A 17,382-nucleotide genomic window follows, 5' to 3' on the forward strand; every position below is an offset into this window, starting at 1 on the left:
CTGCGCCTACGTTCACCAGGCCTAGCAAAGGGGCCCAAGCGGTACAGGCTCTAAGACTTGGCGCCGTCGCCACCTTCGGTCATGCCGGTTGTCCTGACATGGCAACCAGCGACACCATTTCCCTGGCCATCGAGTCAAGCCATGCTACGTGACGTCTGTGTTGGCGATATCGAGTCCACACTAGGGTTTCGACGGATTGGGATGGGGGGTGGAAGGGGGCGCATATTATGTTAGCGTCCATCTAGGGGGCTGTCCGTTTCGGCTGCTGCTGAGGTAGTTATTGGTCAGGCTAGAGTATCAGGGAAAAAGAAACAGGCGGCACCAGCCAGTCTTCCACTACTCTTATAGCTCTAACCAATCAGCCGTGGCTGAAATGGACACTCGATCAGGTGAACACTTACACAATCTCACCCCCCCCCCCCGCCAAGACTTTTTTCTATTCTTTTTAGTGTTGTAAACTTGCATTTCATACTGTCTGCGTTGGTAATAACTTGCAGCGTGCATTTGTTTCCGTAGGCATGTTTAAATGGATTTTCTCCAGTGCTGCCTTATACAAGCCTCTTTGCCTTGCTTCTATAAGAAGGCTTCTCATTATGCAAAAACTTCCTACGTCGTGTATTACACCTAGAGACCATGACACCCACATTAACATATCGACAAGGATTGAGCTTGCGGCTCTCCTTATCATCATATTTACGTCACTGAAGAACCGCCGAGAATATGGGCCGTTTTTCTTTGTCATCTGAAGCCTTTCATTGAGAGTGTGTTGTCAAGCCTACGTCACGGAATCTTCTACCAGTTAGTCTCCCAGATCCGGCAGGCTCGCCATCAACCTCTGGACTCGGGCCGTAACAGCGTTTACGAGTGGTTGCCGGATCATTGCTGCAGCTTTGACAAGGACCTCGCTGCAGCTGGTGCTGCTAGGTCCGCACGAAAAACAACGCAGACAGCTTTGATGTCTCTTATCTACAATTGATCCAGCAAGCAGACTCCGATTATTAGCTCGTAATACCACTGTACCAGAATGAAGCTTTCTAAATGTCTCGAACTCTCACTTGAGAATTCTGAACCTCTCGCTGGAGTTCCAGCTACCCGCCGTGGTTGCTCAGTGGCTATGGTGCTGGGCTGCTGAGCACGAGGTCGCGGGATCGGATCCCGGCCACGGCGGCCGCATTTCGATGGGGGCGAAATGCGAAAACACCCGTGTACTTAGATTTAGGTTCATGTTAAAGAACCCCAGGTGGTCGAAATTTCCGGAGTCCTCCACTACGGCGTGCCTCATAATCAAGAAGTGGTTTTGGCGCGTAAAACACCATAATCTAATCTATCTAAGTTCCAGCTACCATAAGGCCAGTCCCGCGGCGATGCAACATTGTCGTGCTTGTTGTGGCTGCGTGTTAAATTCACAGAGCTATTCATTCTGCATTAGAATGAGTGACACACCTACCTGCAACAGTAGCAGACATGAGGAGTCTATTCGGACATCTGTGCATCTGTCCCCGCTATCACGACCAGCGCCTTCTATTCCACACAAATCGTTCTCGGTGACCAAAGTGCTTCAACTGTGGCCATGCGGTCCACAAGTTCAAAAAGTGACACGTATGTTAATGCATTTCCTGAAGTCGACTCACATCAGTTGGCTAGAGATTTTCAATCTCCACACTAGAAAAAATCACGCTCTCGGTGTTCTCTCCCTTTTCTTTCTGATTAGTCCCTAACCTTCTTTCACTTGCATACGATGGCAAACCACACTTTCGTCTGATTGACTTCCCTGTCTTTCTTTCACTCTTCAGTCTCTCTGCCTGTCCTCAATTCTCACGTACGACTGATTTATAACAAATTTACCTGAACTGAAATTTTCTTTCCAGTCGTAATGCACAAGCTGTGAAGCTCTGCGTAATGTTTAACAAGCTTTCAGCTAGGTTTGAAAGCAGCATTTTGAGACTTCTGTAAAAGCTACATTACTCAGCAGCAAAAATACCGAGAGGAAATCATTCTGAAGTCTTGTATCACAAAGTACGTCACATTTTATTCTGGTGAGCGACGTCTTTGTAGCTGAGCAGATTTTATAACAAAATTTTCGACCTTCAAGGGTTCATTTCAGACCACCATAGCGCTCCTGAAAGTGGGTGATGGCTGGCTTGTAGATCTCATCGAAGCCAGTAATTTCAGGCAGGACGCGCTCGTAGTAGCTGCTCAGCTTCTGAAACTTGGCCTTGTTGAAGAAGCGCATCTGAAATTTGAAAGTAGAATAGGAATACAAATTACAGTGCCTCATTTGAAGTGCTGGAAATGTTTAAAGCAATTAAAGTGCTGGGAAGCACTTGCTTCATTTTTAATTCTGAACAGATTTTAAATTGCTGGTGGCAGAAAGCGTTGTGACGCCCTTTAAGATTAATTTAAGGAAGATTAGGGTGCTACTTCCGTGACCGTGCGTAATGTTGAAGCAGATGAATAAAAGTATTCATTAAGGATATTTCGATGAGGCACTTTAGGGCATGTGTGGCACTTGCGAAATTGAAACCAAGTCGCAGGGAACTCAGGTTTGCTAAACAGAAGTTGAAATTATTGCACAACTTTCGAGATATCCAACCCTGAAAGCTTCTAGCAAGTAAATGGGTGTTCTGGTTTGTAGTGTCCTAAAAGCGTGTCCCGAACATTTCGGAATGATCTTAACAGAAACACAAATGTATTGTTCAGCAGATTACCGCTAAATAAATGTGACTCCACTACATTTCGGCTTTTATAGAGGAATTGAAACTTTTCATCTGAAGTGAATGAGTTGAAACATAATCAGTCAATCTCTTTACCTAGCAACCTCGACTCAGCGATTTTTCGCGTATCTAACGGCCATCTCTTCAGGTAATTCATTTCAATAACTCTAACTGGGCTATAGGCGTCATGCAACAAAAAATAACCGTCAAAAATAAAAAAAAGTTATCGTAGTTATTGTACTCGCGTTCAAGAAAGCATGCTGACAAAAGCTGTAACCATATGCTTCGAGGTATTGTCAAGAAACAAGACGTATTTCGGTTAAAAATTAGAGAGAATTCATGTAGGCTAGAAATGCTCGAAGTACGGAATATTTATTAGAGACAGTCTTCATAGAAATTATTATCGATGTGGCATCACTGTGAGCGGTGTTGCCTGGTGTGGTCACATACTTGACCCACCAGCATGGTTACACTTCAGAAAAAAATGGGCCAGTATTATCAGCAAAGTAGGGACACGAATGCTCCGCCGCCAACTTATAACTTCAGCTTGTATTGTAACTTAGCGTAACTCATAATTTAATTTCACGCTTACACTTCACAATAACGGGTCACTTCTGGTATGAGTGATAAAGATAATGTAAAGTTGAATCGGCGCTTAAAATGACAAAGACATAAAAAATGACGGACACGAGCACTCTTTTAAGGTAATTGTCTGAACCAGCTTAAAAATTATGCAAGATCAATTAGTTCAGTAGTTCATAAATATAATTGTTCATGACATCTTCCTTAATAATGTGTAATGTTCCCTGTGTGCGTTCTAAGCCATCATCACAGTTCCCTTGGACTGTGTGGTGGAGTTTTTGTCGCGCATGTGTTTTCTGAACTGGAAAAGTTGGGCTAGCTTTATTACCACCTTCGCCTTGAAAAACTGCTTCTTCATAACGTTGGGGTCGTGGGGAAGGGGACACGTCTTGGTTATTAGAGATGTTAGAGAGACCGAAAAGTTAGGCGGGGTCATTCTGCCGGTCATACACAAGAACAACATTTTCGAACAGTGCAGGAGCGTTGGCTTGGACAACGCGACGTTTTCTCTAAGGGGACAGGCCTGAGCGAGGCATGTGCTTTCGCTTTCTAAATTTTGTTTTTATTACGTCCCTGACGATTACGACAAAGCAATAATTAAAACTTCATTACCCTCTATGCTTTCTAAGCATCCACAATGGCGCACTTTGACAAGAATCGCATGTTTGTAGTCGACAAGTGTGGCACCCTCAGACATAAACTCATGCTGAGAATTTAGAATATCAGTGCACTGTACAAGTGTGTGAGAAGGAGTCACCGCTACAAACCAAAAGTTATCTGCTGCAAATTCAGGCGCTTGTATCTATAACAGAGAGGGAGCTCTGGAAATGTACTGTACCCAGGTGTTCCCTTTAACAGTGATCCCCTCTCGAGATTACATCTAAAACAAAGGGAGGCAAGCTTCAACCAGATATTTGATTTCTCCACGAATCAAGATATCTGGTCTCTACCTTCCTAAATGTGATCTGACGCAGCCTGAGTAGCCACTCAAGTTCTTTCAGCGGCGCTTCTCGAAATATTTATTACACGATGTAAGAAATTGCGACCATCAGTAGCAACGGGAAAGCATTCCATCATTCATGTTTACTTGATAGCAAACTCTTGATTATTAAACAATAAAAGAATTATGATATTATATTTCGGACTTGAAATTATTACTCCTAACATGTATTTGCGATTACCATCGCGTAGACGGTGACGCCTGTGTGTTGAGACACATTGTATGGAAACCAGTAATGTGGCGAATAACCGAACCTTATTAGAAAACTGCTGGCTTTATTAAAGGGATTATGAGCTCGATGGAATACCATGGTTGCAGTGAGGCTCATTGGGTATACTTTTTTTTTCATTGCGGAATATCGTTGCGAATGCAGCTGTTAGCCAGCACATATGGGGCGGTGGCAACACGTATTGACACGTGTACCTTATTCTATTCCCTCGGTGAACGCTGTTCACTGGCTAATAAATGTTGAACGTTATCACTCGGCGCAGGACGCGCCTGCTTGTACCGGACCTTTCTCGAGTTTTATCGATGGTTCTATCCGTTGTCACCCAAGCATGTGTAATCAGGTTGCATGCGCAAACAGAATTGTGTAGTATTTTTTTGGTACACACGCGTGGACCAGCGATTACTCGGGAACTTTCGATGACACACGTAAAAAAGCGACGCGCTTGACCCGCGGAACAGATTTCGACGATCGCCGACTGTGTTCCCCGCTGTCGATATGCTTCGAGTGTCACGTGCCCTTGTGGGCCCAGTTCGGGACAATGAAAACTATAACTTGGTGATTTGCAGTTGTGCCACTGTGTTCATCACCGCCACTATTAAGCAACAATATATGCCGTTTTGTCATGCGTGTGCTGACTGCAGCAACGCCAGCACCGGCGGGGAAGGGTATCGAATGAGCCCTCTCCCGCAGCCTCCACAATTGGGTGAGGGTGAGAACAGGAGGGAACAGAAAGCTCCACCGAAAGAGATGAATCCACCGCAGCGTATAAGCCTTTACACGTGCCAAAATTCTCATGCGAACGCCGGTCTAATAGCATTTGGCGACGAACAAACGCCGCGACTCGGTTGCGCAATAGCACGTGACCTATGCAAAGGTATTTTTGTGACCGCGAGAAAAGTCCTACCACCAATCATCACAAAAGCCGGGCGAACGAGCCCAAGGCGCAAACAATGAAACGTTCCTTTTCTTCGAGCGCTTCCTAACCTTATGGGAGGCTTCCTTACAGCTAAGGACCGATGGAGGAAGCAAGCGTACTCTGAAAGCTCCCTTCATCTGTCCTCTCGTAAGGAGCGGTTGCCGCATGCCTGGGTTCGAGATCATCTCTTAAAAGCTTTACGCGAACACCATTATTCAATAAAAAATGTTGTATCGTCGCACAACCTTTAAATTGAAGAGCTAATATAGAGAAGCGTGGACGCTTTCTTCTGGTTTTGCTTACTAAACTTTAAAAAAGTAGTGCATTACAGTGCAAAACTTGATGTGCCACAGCAACGCTGACACGCCGGCGTCGTGCAACGCCTAGCAACGCCTAGCAACGCTTCCGTGCCGCAGGCGTGACTGCACGGAGGAAGGAAACTCAGGAGAGGCCCTGACGTCACTCTTTGTGAAGCTAAAGTGAAGCCGGAAGTTGGCGTTGCTCATGGCGTTGCTCCGCCTATCGGGCCAGCTCTCCTCTCTTGTTTACATTTCTCGCGAAACCACGCCGCGCTGCGCGCAACCGTGCTGCTCGGACCCGCGCGTTCCGCAGCAATACTAAACAATTGTTAGGACTTTAGCATGATTCCGCCAAAGAGGGCAAATTTCCCGCGGTTATTCCTTCGTTCGTTGCCATTGCCGTGGCGCGGTACATGGCGTACAGCGTTGCATGCGCGTTCATTTCACAAACTTTAGTTCCTACTCTCCTACCTGGCCACAGCAACATCCGGGAGAGCACGGTCCAGATAACGCAGCGCAACAAAACACGGAGACCAAGGCAAACCTGCCCGCACGGCGCCTTCGCCACGGTACGAAACCTACGGAGCAACACGTGTGAGCGTACAGAACCAAAACAGAGCCGCCATTGTGGCCCGAAAGGCGTGGCCGCTACGGCAAAGAAATACAAAATCAGCAAAAAAGAGGAGAACCTACTACGTCACTTCCTCCACACTTTTCTCCTAGCGCGCGGAGAGGGTAGGGCCTCTCCTCAGTTTCCTTCCTCCATGCGTGATTGAAACGAACATGCCTGGCAAGACGTACTGTGCTCGCGCTTCTCCGCAGGTGGGCGACAGCGCGCATGCGCAAGCGAACGTCACGTGGTTAAGCAGTGAGCTGAAGCGCTCGTTCGGGGCCAGGAGCGGCGTAAGGACGAATGAAGGTAGCTTTGGAGCTACCTTATGCTGAGGAAGCACCAAGGAAGCCTCCACCGAGGGCCCCTCAATAAGGAAGCTTTCAGAGTGACATAAGGTAGCCTCACCGCAATGAAGGCATGCTCATTGAGGTAAGGAAGATTTCATTGTGTGGCCCAAGAAACCTATTCGCTTTAACGTTTCACGCTAAACGACACTCAAACGCGTGGAGACTTGCTGGCATCAGTGCATGGGTTCAACCTTTTAAAGCAAAGCTTCATTTTTGTAGGAGGTTGTTAGCCTGTACTTCTTTGAGCTAAATGCTAGCAAAAGGGGGTAGTTAGGCTATTAAAGATTCGCTTTAAGAGGCTGTCCTTATGGTGGCCGCCAATCTTTTACAGGCATCCTTATCTTTTGTCGTGTGGAAAAATCGTGCACTTGTTACCTTTCTGTCATTGTTATGGTGCGCCAGATATATGAAAGCAGTTCCCCATTTCCAAGCTTCTCAGTTGTCGGCACGTCCTGTCGTGGACGGCCTTACCTACTCCTAACTGATATTGCCATAGGTAAGTTTATTTTTTCTTCTTATCAAAGAACTCGACGTGCACCTATTATTCCACTTTGTTTACAAATAAAAGAATATCCAGTATTCTACTTGTCATATGAAATTTTTTCTCTAGTACTTGTATTCCGTTCAATCCGATAATGTTTTCTTTCTTTCTTTTTTCTTTATTTGTTCCCATTGCTAAATATACAACGGCGGGGGCTAAGATATAAGCTGCGCTGAGGCAGCTTGAGGTGCCCGGAGCCCCCGTGTTACATGGTGGCAGTGAGTCACGCAATCAACCGTACGCAGAAAACATTACACATAAATATTAAGTACAATAATTAATCAATTCAAGAGAATTTTCAATACGGGAACAAAAATATTGGATAATGGCAAGTAAAAGCAATGCAGATAGTACGCACCACCACATTACATACCCTTGGTAATACGTAAATAAAAGTGAAAATTTCGTACACTTGACGATGCATATTTAAAGGTGAAAGAAATGGTGCTCGATTAATTTTGGAATGATTAAGAGGAAAAAAGGATAAGCAAGAATTATGTGATTACAAACATTTAATAAGATGCATATGTGAATACAGGTGAAAAAGAAATTACGCTTGATTCATTATTTAGGAGAAGCTTCTGATAAGTGGCAACACTTCTGACCGTGTTATGTTAATAATGTCAATGCCGGCGTCATGAAATGAATTAAGCAGTCTGGATAATTTATTTTTCGTCATTTGCAAGCTATAGTTGGTTCTTGAAGGGGGTATAGACCAATATTCTCCATGACGGGCAACATAGGTAGCTGTATTTTTTGCAGACAAGCAATTTCAATAAATACGCTGCTTTCAGAGTTTTAATCTGAGCGCCATATACGAAGGAGAGAGCGGTTGTATAGGGAGTAGAGTGCGGGTACGTTGTAGTGTTTAAAGAGGTGTTCACTGTGACTGTCATATGGCGCGTTTGCTATGATACGTATGATCTTCTTCTGTAGTAAGTGCATTTTCCTGAGGTTAGATTCAGTTGTTGCACCCCACACAAGGTGTGTATAGTTAATGTGAGATGGAAATAATGAGTGGTAAATTAATTTATTTACGGAGCTTGGTAGATGATATCTGTTCTTGTTTAGTATTTCTGTGATGCGGCTAAGCTTTTGTACTACAGAGTCTACATGCAGATCCCAGTGTAGCGTACTAGAGAAGTATGTACCTAATACTTTAATTTCATTTACTACATCTATGCTCCCTTTGTTCCACTTTAAAGTGTGGCTTTGGGGGATCTTTGGGCATTTCGAATAAAAAAATGCGACTTCTGTCTTATTTGAATTTAATTTTAGATAATTTTCTGTAGAGCCTGTGGATATGTTCTGGAGAAATCGTTTGCGCTATTTGTTAATTTAGAATAACATGCCGATGAAATGAACACACTAGTGTCGTCTGCATATATGATAAATTTTGCCTTCGGATAGCTCACAACAACATCGTTTATAGATAAGTTAAAAAGCAGTGGTCAAAGGCTACTTCCTTGCGGGACGCCTGTTTTATTTCTCCAGAAAACTATTTAAAGTTATTTATGTGCACATGTCGCAGTCTTTTTTTAATATGACATAATTAACTGCAGTGGGAGGCCCCTGATACCATACGTCTCAAGATTTGCTAATAATAGGTTATGGTTAATATGATCGAAGGCCTGAGTAAAGTCTATAAATATACTTATTGTCAGTAGCTTCCTTTCAAAATTGTTCAGTATATGGTCTTTCTGGTCTAGAAGTGCTAACTGTGTTGATTTGTTGTTGTTTTTTAAGCCATACTGAGCTTTCGTGATAATACAATATTTTTCACAGAAGGATGATAACTGGATCATTATTACTTTTGCAAGTCCCTTAGAAAAGTGCGGCAAAATTGATATAGGGTGATAATTTTGAATATTGAGCCTGTCTGCCTTCTTGTATATTGAAATGACTATAGCAATCTTCATTTATGATGGAAAGATGCCTTCAGCAATAGAGGTAATATAGATATGGACTAGAATGGGGGCTATATCGGGTATGACATATTTTATGGGTCTTATCTGCAGGTAGTCTGAATTTCAGCTTTTAGAGTTTTTCATTGCCACAAATACCTAGCCGACCTCGTCAACATTAGTTGGATGGAAAAAGATTGTGTTTGAGTATCCAGGTAGGGAGAGAGTGGTTTTCGCCGCGTATGCGCTTGTATTTCTCCGTTCATTCATTCATTCATTCATTCATTTTATTTCAGCATTACAGTACATTACAGCATGTACAAAAATGCTGGGGGCACAGACTAAAAGCCAGAAGCTTGACGAGGTCTGTACCCGATAGTTGCACTTTCACAGGGGCAACAGGAAATGTTTGTATGCGACAAGCTTACACTGCCAGAACTATAGGAAGTATTCGTAAAACACATTCACCATGTCTGTTTCGGACAGTAAACGACCCTCTAGGCTAATTTTTTGCAATAGGTTCTGTACGTGGTGTCCGCTACATTATATTATCAAGGTTTCTCCGCAGTTTTTCTGAGTTTCTTTCACACAATACAAAGATTGTAGATAATAGTTATATCTGGTTTTCCTTATTTTCTTGTTTAGACTGTTCCTGTGAAAATTAAATTTTTTCAGGTCAGCAATTTGACGAGTTTTAATGAACCTGGCGATCAACTTTTCGCGTCTCTTCATTTTCTTTAATAGCTCTCTTGTTATGCATGGTTTTCGGCATGACTTGGTTTAATCTTGTTTGACGGTGAAGTGTTTCTTGTACACAACCAATAATTTGTCAATGAATATATTGTAGGCTCTTTCCACATTTTTTTCCTCAAGTACGTCCTCCCAAATTACTCGTTGTAACTCAGTTTGAATCGCTGCCATTGTACGCTCATTGATGTTCTGAAATAACCTAGTTATATTTTGTTAAGCTTTTGTAATCGGCGCTCGATAAAAATGCATGTTGGATTATGATCACGAACTGGGCAGCTTAAGACAGCGCTTTTTACAAATGAAGAATCATAATTTGTAATAAAAAGATCTAACGTAGTCTCAGAGGACATTGTGATTCTAGTGCTCGATTCTATAACATTTATGCAACCGTTAGACAACAGTATATTTAATAAGTCATGCTGCCTAGCACTACATGCACTCATGTCAACGTTATAATCACATGCATGCGCCAACAGATGATATACAAAATTGTAGATCATTTCCTTAGTTCTACACGAATATCTAAAAGATTTTCTTTATATTTTTGCATGCAGACACATGCGCGCATTCACACACGCACAGAGAGAGAGAGAGAGAGAGAGACGCACGCACGCGTGGTCCGTATGTTGCTTACCTCGAGCACTCCAATAATGCCTGAGAAGAGGCAGAAATCAGCCAGTGTGACCTTGTCACCTGCGGCGAACTTGTCGTCACCGATAAGGTGCTCGAAGCCCTTGAGCACATTTTCTTCGAATGCTGCCACTTCTTCGCTGGTAGGCTTTCTCTTTTCAGCTAAGAGGGGTCGCTGCGCAAAAACAAAAGCCACATCAGTAATTGAAAGATCGATGCCTTTCAATTATATGGAAACTGCAGGCGCATTTTGCCGTCGCCGTCACCATATGAAGTCCAAGGGCGATAACACCATCACCGTGCATCGTATGCTGTATGTGCGAGTGAAAGCGCGCGAGGGAAGCCAACGATCGGAGCTCAATCTCACGGACGCACAGGAGGAAAGCGGTGAGCTCAGACGCATTGTCTTCCGTCATGCGAAAAGCCGCGGCGGGATGGGAGGGTGGGAGGGAGGGAGGGAAGGGCGGCGTGGTGCTCCGGCAGCAAATTCGCATATCGCGATGGACGCTAGGGGAACTGGCGATCGCGGCTCAATCTCCTGCGCTAAACTATGGTGTCATTCGGACTCACCCGACCCCTAATTTCGTACTATCTTCAGCTCGCGCCAGGTCTCGCTCGCGCTTCTTTGGTTTGCTTGGTTTGGTATTGTTAGCGCTTGTTTAGACTTTCACGGTTTGCTATTTTTGTAATCTGATTGCCTGCGCCATGCGCATTGTTTGGTGCTTTCTGGAAGCCACGCGCTTGACCCGCAGATCAGATTTCCCACGATCGCCAACTCTGGTCGGCGCTATCTTAGTGCTTGAGTGTTACTTGTTTTGCTGGGCACAAGGTCACCCAATGAAGAGTTAAATTTATAACTCACATTTTCTACACTGTGTACTTCTAAGCTGTCGCTGTCACGTGACAATATAATACAAAATAGTGTTAGCCAATTCTTTCTAAAAAATGAGCGAGGGAAGCGTTGGAAGTGCTTCGTCTGCCGCAGCTCCTAAGCTAGCTGCCCTAGCAGAGGCTCAACAGCACCGCTGAGAGGAGCCTGTCGTTCAGAATCAAACACTTTGCTAGAATATATCGCGAATTCAAAACTAAACAGCTGTGCTCAAAATTAGCATCAGCAAGTATCTTTATCGTCGGTAAATTTTTTACACTCTCGTGTCAAATCTCCTAATCATTTTCCCCACTCGATATGCAAAATCCCACGAAAGCGGCACTACGCCCGGAAAGCGGTATTATACTACGAAAGCGCCACAAAAGCGGAAAACGCCGATAAAAACTTGTGCCTTCCTATAGAGATCCTCTCCCTCTCTTTCTTTCTTCGCGTTAGAGCCATGTCATTTCTCATTTATTTTTGAACATTTTTGTCAGGTTAAAAGATTACCGAAGGGAATTAGGGATAGGTTAAGAAATAAAATTTTCCCGGTTATGCAAACCAAACAGATGGATGGTTAGCCTAAAGGGTCCTCTATTCCTGGATGCCAATAATGACCCAGGTGGTCGAAGTGCAAGATGTGTATTGCTGTAGCAAATTGGTACTCACAAAAAAGGCCACCTTGTGCGGCAGAATCGTGCACGAAACAGCAGCGACGATCTGGTCTATGCGAGTGCGTTGCTTCACACACTCCGGGTATAGTTCAGATTTGGGGGCATACTTGCGTAGCAAGTAGTAAGCAATGGCGACGCTGCAAGATTTGAAAAAAAAGGACACGGATAAAAGTGAGCACCTCTGGAAAGCTACACAACTCTAGGATTTGAACCAATAAATTCGCACAATAACCCTGTCGTGTTCCTCTATGCGCACATAGGCAGCTTTGCAAAGAAAATGACATCCACACAAGGCGCATCGTATTAAGCCAGGCCTCCGAAACCGCAGATGCCGAAGCTCTCTTCCAAACCACATTTCAACTGCGAATGCAGCTGGGCAATCATCATCGTGATTTTTCCTCAGGGCCGAGACGTGTGCGAATCCTCATTCAGGAAAAGGACAGAATTACTTGCAACTGATAGAACACTTTTGTCCCATCGTATTCTATACAATAACAATGAAATATCGCTTGCAGAATAAAGCCTTTTCCATAGCCTGCGTCGTGGGATCTATACCCAACATTTCCAAAGGAAATTTCTCGTGTAATTGGCGCTCTCCTTATGCACCTTCCTTTTTTGATGCAGAAAATTCTATGGTTCTTTACTGCACATATCGTAAGATGTCTGTACCTTCCACATTCTGCGAACTCTCGCGAACTTTTCCTGAAGTTTACGAAATCCGGCTCAATTCAGCACTTTACGAGTGTTGCGAGAAAGTACGAAAAAGAAATATTATGCTGGCAACAAAGCTTGAAGGTATTGAAGATCGGGTAGTGCAATCTTTTAAAAATGTACATGCAAAAAAACAAGTGAAAGGTTAAGGTACCTGCGCGGCGCCCTCTTGGGCAGCGCAACGCAACAAGCACACCCTTCTATATACTTTCAATGCCTGCTGAATGTGAACAGTTATGTTTGTAGTACTACAACAAACGTCCGAGCATAATTTTGGCTATCCGTCTTCGCCCATTATCTATAAAGGTTTTGTGATTATGAAAGGACAGTACAAGAGCACTTCCTGAAGCAGGCATAATCGGCTATAGAAAAGTCGCTGAAAAATTCACTGCCATGGCTGCGCTATGACAACACCGTTTCTAGCGGCTGTGTCACATTGATTAATGCCATCAACAATGTGGTACCTGTCATTTTCTAGTGTTGCAAGTTGGCAGCTGCTTTTGGGCAGCCTCAAAAGGTAAATACTAGTTAACAATCACGTACGTAACCATCAAAACTTTTCTGCTCACGGCAACAGTAAACAATCAGTGAGAATCTGTATTTACTAAACATTGTTTCTGGCGCAATGTAAATGAACATGAAGCACAAGAAAATGAAAAATGAGAGATGCTCTGATCTCTCTGTTGTTCCTGTTCCCCTGTTCCTATACTTTGTGCGATCAACAATATATTTAGACATGGGGAACAACTTGTCCTAGAACAAATTCGCTCAGAATGCTTGCTGAATCACCTGAGCCCCCCCCCCCCCCCACCTCGGCTCTAGTTACGCCCGCTAGAATTTTATGAATTTTAGAGTTAACAACTTGGCGGGTGTACTTAAGTAGACATCAGAATACCAATATATTAAGTTCTAATTCAGCACAAGCGCATACTAAATGCAAACAAAATTCAAGAAAAATCAAAGCGCCGCAGTCAGCCAGAGGCAGCTGCCGATATGTGCCGACTTGTCTCGTATTCTGTGTTTGTTTCCCGAGAGCCCTTACAAAGGGCTCAAACTATGCAGCCACTAAGCAACGCGAAATGTCGTCGTGCGTAACTATTAGAATGAAGGTGACTCGTTGTGCTTATTTTTTTCCCTTTTTTTTAAAGTCTGGCACTGAAATTCTAAACGATATTTTCGTGCACATCTTAAAATTTGAAATAACATTATTTTTATTAAAGTTGCAGTGCTTGTAGCTTCTTTAAGAGAAAGAAAGCACGTTATTATTCGACATCTAACAACAACATCTGTACTTGATAGCATTTGGATTGTGTCGCTAGAATATTCTTTCAACGCAGTCATATACATTACTATCAGTCACCTAGCCGATAAATAAGGAGCCTTGGCGAATTTACCTTGCTAGACAAAATAAACGTTAAAAATGAATAATTTAATAATACTATATTCATTTATTCACTTGTTTAATTTCTTGTTTAATGTAATGTCTCAGTATGCACGAGCCAAGTTGCACTGGTGCGAGCAGCAGCGAGCAAAATGAATAATGCTTAAGCAAAAGTCGTCGCATGGTGTAACATTAGGATTCCTGCTACTTGCTGGTCGCGTCTTCCAGAAGGCTGGGCCATCAAAGTAAATTAATAAGCAGCAAGCGAGTGTTCTTCGTTTCGCCCGAGATATCTATGCGACCTCTTGAGGCACCTGAATAGAACTAAAACTGAACTGAAGCTGATCTTAATATGAGCTCTTGCACATTCTCCGCAGTTGCAGACTCTTGGGTGCACAATATTTGTGTTCATGCGTAGCCTCTGAAAAAAGAAACTTCATGTGTTTACATACCTCTCGTAAACTACAAATCCCGAGTCTTCCAAAGTTGGTACCTTGTGAAACGGGTTGATCTGCAGAACAGAAAACATCCAGTTATTGTGAATAATTATGAGCTAATGGGCCCATCACCAGCTGTAGCGACCTGATCATTTATTAGCGCGTATTCATTTTAAGTTGATGACAATCGTAAAGAAATTCATTTTCTAGAAATAGCAGTTATGTCGCTCAATCCTGAATAACTTTAGATGGTTGATTTCTTATGTAATGTTTCCACACTGAGAATAAGAGTCTCCTTTCGGAGTCATCTGTGGAATAAATTTCGTAACGATAACTGGAACTTAGAATATAAAAGTACAGCGAGACGTCATAGGAGGCTATTGTCGATGATTTGAGTGAGCTGCAACCATCTTAGATGATAATTCATGTTCGCCTGGTAGCAACAGACCTCAGCATACATTTTGGCTGGTTCCGTTTGCTGCGATCGGTACAGCCAACTGAGCTTCTCCAAAATTTTCAGTAACAGCAATGGTATATATAGTCGGTAGAAAATAGGGTCAGTAAATATTTTCAACTTCATTCATTACAAGGTGTGTTTCCGGTGTTGCGGAAGAGCTCTTGAGAAAGTTGTCGTCAGTACTCGTTTCTGGGCAACATGGTTCATACTTATTATGGTTGATAGTTATTATGGATGGATGCGGACAAATATTATAAAAATAACATTCGTGAAGAGAAAGACAAACCTGCCGATTTGGAATTAAAAGCGAGAAGATAAATATTATACTTCAACCTAATATGAAGATTCACCGCATATTAGAATGTGACAGAAATGTATCAAGCCACCAAATTAGAAATTGTGAGGACATAGCCCTAGCATTGTCAATATGCCGAACACTCGTACGTTCAACACCAGCACATTGACCACATTTGCCCTGCGGTAGGGTTACTTCGGCTAGCCTTGATGGTGATGGTAGGGATGTGAATATGGCAGAGGCATAATTTAAATGGGCCCTGAAACACTTTTTGAACAATGTAAAGAAACGTTACGGATATGTATAGAGGGCACTGTGATCAAGCGAGCTAAACATTAGCGCACTGCAAGCAGCAGCGAATTCACAGTCTCGTGTCAAACAGCGCAATATCGCTTGCCCTCGCTTCCACAATGCCGTCCCTTTGAAAGCAGCTGGTCGATCAACCGCACTGGCTTATTGGTGATCGCGTGAGCATTCTGAGTAATGCACAATTGCGAAGTTTGAGGTAAATAAATGAAAAATATATATGCCTGCAATGTCCAAAAGTAAGAAAAATCATGTCATCTTTGCACTCCTTGAGTGCAAAGATTGGCATGATCAAGCTGAGTGCAAGGATGACACTCTTTGTCATCTTTGCACTCAACTCCTTGAGCTGCGCTTGGCCTGCAAAATGGCAGGGGCGTGCCGTGTACCGTTAGTCGACCGCGGCCACCACATAGAACGGCGACGATCCCTTTCGCCCCCATGACACTCGGCTTTCGTTCGGAACTTTGCCCTTTTAGCTTCGCCGCTGTGTAGCTTACAGAGCGCCAGCGAAGAAGGTTTCGGTGCGATAGTGGAAATAACCGAAAAAATTTTTGTGTGCGGCATAAAATTCGGGAGACGACATCCTTTGTTCTGTGATTATTTAGAAAAGCGTTTCAGGGTCCCTTTAAACATACTTGATAACTTAAAGTAATGTTACTGTTACGATTGACAGTGCAGAAACTGACGGACATTCCGCACTGGACTTCATCAACAAACAAAGCTGTCAAAATGCTCTCTCGTTCAGGAAATTACTGAGTTTTAAATACAGCTTCGCGATGCAAAACCACTACACGTGTACATCGTTGGCGCTAGAGTCATATTAAAACGTTTATTAGCCAGGAACTCAACGCAGCGAACAATATCAAATAGACAACTGCTGAAGTACTGTTCCTGTAAATACCAATAAATTATATAGCAGAATGTAGCGCAACACAGATAGACTGGTCATGCACGTAAATACAGTTGCATGAAGTACAGTAGTGGTCAGCACTTCCCCAAGAGAATCGGAAAGCTCGCCCAAAGATCCCCAACTTTTCAACTACACCGGCATAGTCGTTAAGTGCTAGCCAAGCTAATGCTTGCGTGCTATGAGGCCCAAGAAAGGTATTTTTGCTCGCTTCTAATGGTAAAATAGCCACGTCACCGAGGAAGTTATTTAATAGTTTTTTTTTAAGACCCACCGAAAGCGAGAGAAATCAAGCTTAATACAACAGCGTACATGCGCAAATACTTCGGCACGACCCGCTGATTGCTAACCTTGAGGTATTCTGGTGTGAGGTGCTCCTTCTTGAAGTAATCAAGGTTCTTGAGCTCTAGCTCTACGCCGAGCTTCTTGGCCAGAGTACGAATGAAGCCGCAAGGTGGGCTGCCAGTTATGTTGTACAGGACGGGAGGCATGACAATCGGTGAAATGAGCGGCAGTTCTCGAACCAGGAGCCTAGAGCGAACTGAAGCGTCCTGACGGCGAGCGCTTTGAGAAGTGCCGTTTTAAGGGTTCACAATTTCCGGCGTCAGCATACGCCAGCACTTCTACCACACTATGTAGCACAGGCTTCATTCTGAAGCACAGCTGGTGCCCACGGATGCGATTTGGAACAGCGCAGGCAATGCATGCATAAAGAAAATAATTGCTATATTTTTATGCAAGCAGGGCACACGTCGGCGTTTGAAAGGGCGCACCTATATTTCATTCTATTATGAGCTGCTATGGTGCCCATTGGGCTTGTT

General features: G+C 43.6%; 1 protein-coding gene across 1 annotated transcript; it reads right to left on the reverse strand.

Annotated features, from left to right (window-relative positions):
• Positions 1 to 2,026: 2,026 nt before the first annotated feature.
• LOC126525235 (glutathione S-transferase 4-like) lies at positions 2,027 to 17,156 on the reverse strand. Its single transcript, XM_050173271.3, has 5 exons — positions 16,912 to 17,156; positions 14,612 to 14,670; positions 12,063 to 12,204; positions 10,530 to 10,700; positions 2,027 to 2,233 (listed from the first exon to the last, which is right to left on the reverse strand). The coding sequence occupies exons 1-5, from the start codon at positions 17,050 to 17,052 to the stop codon at positions 2,096 to 2,098; spliced, it is 651 nt and encodes a 216-aa protein (XP_050029228.2). The 5' UTR covers positions 17,053 to 17,156; the 3' UTR covers positions 2,027 to 2,095.
• Between the last annotated feature and the right edge of the window lie 226 nt (positions 17,157 to 17,382).

The sequence above is a fragment of the Dermacentor andersoni genome, chromosome 3 (genome assembly GCF_023375885.2).
Source record: "Dermacentor andersoni chromosome 3, qqDerAnde1_hic_scaffold, whole genome shotgun sequence".
NCBI classification, from domain to species: domain Eukaryota; kingdom Metazoa; phylum Arthropoda; class Arachnida; order Ixodida; family Ixodidae; genus Dermacentor; species Dermacentor andersoni.